Genomic DNA, 4,430 nt, shown 5'->3' with positions numbered 1-4,430 from the left:
GACTGGGCCGGGACCGAGACCCACCCTGGGGCCTCGCGTCCCTCACCCTCCCTCCTCTTCGCAGGTGGCAGCGGCCCTTCTGCTCCCTCCTCGTCTGCCTCGGCCTCAACTTCCTCCTGCTCACCCTCGGTCAAGGTGTGTGGCGGGGAGGGGACGACAGACCCGGTTCTCCCCTGGAAACCTCCCGGGGCTGACGCTGTCCCGCCTCTTCCAGCCGCCTGGTACTCGGTACTTGCCCTGTTGGTCGTGGTGCCGGCCCTGCTGGGCTACCTGCAGGAAACGTGCCGGGCCCGGCCCTCGGAAGCGGAGCTGGTGCGCAGGAGGTACCACAGCGTCCGCAGGGAGGACCTGCGCAAGGTGCAGCTCTCGCGGCAGGAGGCCATCACCCAGGTCAAGAGCTTGTGAGTCTGGAGCCCTCCTGGCTTGTGGGACTCCTGGGTTCTCTGCGACCGGGATGCTTCTCGGTGGGTGCAGAGAGCCTGGGTTCATGCCAGCCTGGCCACTGTAAAGCACATGAATGGAGGAGGAGCCAGGGTGTCTGTATTTGGGGCCTTTTTGTGACTGTGAGGTCTCATTCACAGCCTGATCCAGCTGGAGGGGTTCCTGAGTGCAGTGTGCTGCAGCTGTGAGGCAGTGTACCGTGTACTGTACTGGGAGAACCCCACTGTCTCCTCCCGGTGAGTAGTATCAGGTCAGGCACCTCCGCAGGGAGAGCCAGCTCTGTGGAGTTGTTTGATGTGTTTGGTACTTGGAGAGACCAGCTGGAGGACCAGATGAAGGAAAGGGTCTTGTGTTGTGGTGTGGTTTACTCTGCCTTGACTGCAGTGATTGTTGCTGCTTCCCAGGTTTTATGGGGCACTGCTGGGTTCTGTCTGCATCCTTTACCTGCTACCCCTCTGCTGGGTCCTGGCCATCCTCAACAGCACCCTATTCCTGGGCAACACCCAATTCTACCAAGGTAAGAGATCTCCCTGAAAGTGGTCTTAATGGGATGTCTTGGGGAAAGGCCCTCTGAAGCCAGGGACCCTGCCCTGGACCCTCTCCCAGCACCCTCATGTAAGCCCAGTGTCCTGTGTTTGGCTCTGTCATAGGACCTGAACCCACGCAGAGGCAACACAGGGATGGTGCTCAGCAGCCCAGGTTTGGGTGGTGGGTTCCTGGGGCTCAGCTGTGAGAGGCCGGAGTTTCTACTGATATGTGTCCTGGCCTGGGTGCTGTTTCCTGCTTTCCTGTGCACGGTGGCAAACTGGAGCCTGGCAATGGAGCCTGCGCATGGGCGTTGCCACCCCTCTCGCTCCGTGACCCTGCTCCCCTGCTCTGCAGCACTTCATACACTCTTGGTGCCTGTGGCAGTTTACAACACAGGCTTGAAAACATGCTGTCAGGGGAGAAGGAGAGCTGGTGGCACTCCCTGTTCTGTGACATGTGCTGGAGGAGAGTTGGTTGAGATACATACAGCTGAGCTGTGACTAAGGGCCCTGCTGCTCCCTTCCTGAGCTGGGACAGGTGGGGAGTGGGGGTGTCTCTTGCTGCCCTGACTCTGATGTGTGAGCAAAGGAGGGCTGAGGGTACCTGATGGGTGAAGGTTGTTTGAAGAGGGGGCCTGGGAGAAGGGAAGTGCCACCTCATTCCAGCTGCATTCCCCTCTTACCAGTGATAATAGAGCTCAAGGCCTCAATCGAGCAGTGTATGGGCACCAAACACCTTGAGAGCACTCCAGAGCCTGCTGAGCCCCTGCCAGCTGCTGTACCCCCGGATCGTACCCCAACACCCACAAGCACAGAGGTGAGATAGGGGCAGGGCTGGCAATTGTGGGGTGGGAGCTGCAGAATCAGCCCTTTGGTTTGACTGTGCCTGTGTCCTTCTACCCACAAACTCCTTCCAGCTGCCAGCGTTGCTGGAAGCCTGTGAGTCCCTCCTGGGTTACCAGGGGGCTGCTCTTCTGCACCCGTGGCTTGGCTCTGTCCTTTTGCTGCATGTAAGGATGCAGCCTGAGGGAGCAGGGGCTTATTTTGCCTTCTGGGACTCGCATCTTCTCATGGGGTTGCCAAGGCCCTGGTCCTTTGTCCTGGAATCTGCTGCAGAAGTGTGTACCCACCTTCGGACTGGGTTGGGGGTGCAGCAGGACTGTACTATGAATCTCTTGCAGGACCTTACCCCTGGCAGCGTGGAGGAGGCAGAGGAGGCAGAGCCTGATGAAGAGTTCAAAGATGCAATTGAGGTTTGAGGCTGGTGGGGAGTGGGCTGTGCCTGCAAGGCAGCTGACGTGGGAAGGGGTGAGGGCCTTGGTGGGAAAGCTGGATGCTCAGGGAGGGTGGCTGTGGGGCTGGGTGCTTCTGACTCCGTCTGTACTGCCTCTCCTCTCTCTCCCATGCTGCGGGAGAAGGAGAACCAGCTGCTGGTCATGGTGAGTACTGCCATGCCAAGGTGTGCAAGAGGGGCACCTCCTTCCAGCTGGAGATGGCAGTCTTTGGTGGCTTGTGGCGATGCCAGCTGGAGCGTCCTGCTTGCTGGGTGCCCATCTGTGGGGTTGGGGATGTGCCCATCTGGGGATGCCCCATCTGGGGCATCCTGCAGCCCTCGAGCGTGCCCCCAGCCACCCCTCCGTGCTCTGTTCCCTGCAGGAGGATGACGAGAGCTCTCAGTGCTCGGCAGATTTTGACCTCAGCCTCCCGGACAACGGTTTTATGAGTAAAAACGAGGTGATCCGCAGCAAGGTGTCACGCCTGACCGAGCGCTTGCGTAAGCGCTACCCCAGCAACAACTTTGGTAAGGCTGGGAGCAGTTGCTGTCTGGGGAGCTCAGCAGAGTTGGGGCCTGTGCTGCTCCCAGTGGTCACCACTGACCTGGGAGTGGACAAAGCAGTGTGGTACCTGCTAGGGCTGTGCTGACACCTGCAATGACCACCCCTCTTCATGGGGAGGATGTTCCCAGCCCTCCTAGGAAGGGCAAGGATGGGAAGGTGCAGCAATGTCGTTTCTGAGCTGAGTCTTTACAACAGCTGTGGGTGTTCATGTACTTCTCGTGGTTCCCGGCAGCAGGGTCCTGCCTGACCTCTGCTCTCTTTCTTTCAGGGAGCTGCACAGGCTGTGCAGCCACCTTCTCTGTGCTCAAGAAGAGGGTGAGTCTTCAGCTTCTACCCCAGCGTGCTGCCTGCACCTGGGGCAGAGGTGTTGCATGTCGGGCTCACCCTGGTTCTCTCCAGCAGCTCGGGTGGCTGGTCTCGGTCACAGCCTGGCAGCAGATGACCTCAGCCAAGTGCTGGGTGTTGCCTCATGCCTAATGGTGCCAGGAATCCCTTGTGTCATGGAGCCTTTTGTCTCTTTGCACCTTTTGGAAGCTGCCAAATGTGGTGTGCTGGTGTAGAAGGCACCTGGTTTAGCCCATTTCTTGTGGTGTGAGAGCTTTCTGGTGAAGCAAAGCGTGGGTCTGCTTGTGGGAACTGAAGCAAAGGCCACCCTTGTTGCCTTATCTGAGCCCCTGTGTGCGATGTTTGGCACACAGTCCCCTGGGCAGTTCTGGGAAGGATGTATCTCTTGTCCCCTCCAGACTTGCACTGCTGTCTGCCTGCTGCCTCCCCTTCTCCAGCCCTGTGCCCCCCTCCCCCTACTCCTGGGTTAGTCTGATACGTGTCGGGGACTCTCTGGACTGTTCATCCCTCCAGGGCTACAGCATAGGAAGTGATAGAGTGTCCATAAACCTTCTGGAGCCTGTTAGGGCTCAGGGCTTGCACCCACCCCCTTCAGCAGGGAATGCTGTTAGCAGTGGTCTGGGACGGGAGGGCAGGGAGCAGGCCCAGAGTAGTTTCTCATCTCTGTTTCTCTCCACAGCGGAGCTGCAGTAACTGTGGGAACAGCTTCTGCTCCAGGTGTTGTTCCTTCAAAGTCCCCAAGGCTGTGATGGGAGCCACGGGTGAGTGGAAAGGTGGAGGGGGGGGCAGAGCCCCTGCCCCCACCTTCACTGGTGAGGGGGTAGATGGGACCTGCCCAGCGCAGCCTCGGCGCAGAGCGGCGATGGGTTTGTAGCTCTCTGTGGCCGGGGTCCCTAGCCCGTGGTGGGGAAGGGGAGCATCTCTGACACCTGCTTTCCGTTCCAGCCCCGGAAGCTCAGAGGGAGACGGTGTTCGTGTGCGCTCTGTGCAACCAGGTGCTCATCAAGTGACCGAACCAGGCCCAGCCAGCTCCTGGGTCCAGCACTGCCCGACACCGGGGACAGCGGGCACCCTTGCAGCCGGGATCCCGGGCCGCTTGGTTCCCAGTGTGGCAGTGCACTGCCAGAGGACGCTTGTGCTCGCTGCTCCTCCTGCCAGCACCAGGCTGGGGGCCGGCGGCCCTCCTTACCACACAGTGTCTGCCGTACAAGCTGGGTCCCCGCAGCAGAGCGTTGCCCCACAGCTGTGTCCCCATCCCTGCAGCTGCTCCAGGCCCTGG

The 4,430-nt window shown here is 60.0% G+C and overlaps 1 protein-coding gene across 1 annotated transcript; it reads left to right on the top strand.

The window, feature by feature from the left end:
• Positions 1-56: 56 nt before the first annotated feature.
• On the top strand, positions 57-4,161 carry ZFYVE27 (zinc finger, FYVE domain containing 27; the record flags this gene model as incomplete). Its single annotated transcript, XM_010150238.1, has 10 exons — positions 57-135; positions 215-401; positions 582-677; positions 846-958; positions 1,655-1,785; positions 2,150-2,221; positions 2,625-2,769; positions 3,075-3,121; positions 3,831-3,912; positions 4,097-4,161. Coding segments are annotated over 10 exons (1,017 nt in total), but the record flags the coding sequence as incomplete, so codon positions are not given.
• Between the last annotated feature and the right edge of the window lie 269 nt (positions 4,162-4,430).

Source organism: Eurypyga helias, unplaced genomic scaffold (assembly GCF_000690775.1).
Source record: "Eurypyga helias isolate BGI_N326 unplaced genomic scaffold, ASM69077v1 scaffold23364, whole genome shotgun sequence".
NCBI classification, from domain to species: Eukaryota; Metazoa; Chordata; class Aves; order Eurypygiformes; family Eurypygidae; genus Eurypyga; species Eurypyga helias.
Note: the sequence above shows the minus strand (reverse complement) of the source record. Positions and strands in the feature narration are given on the sequence as shown.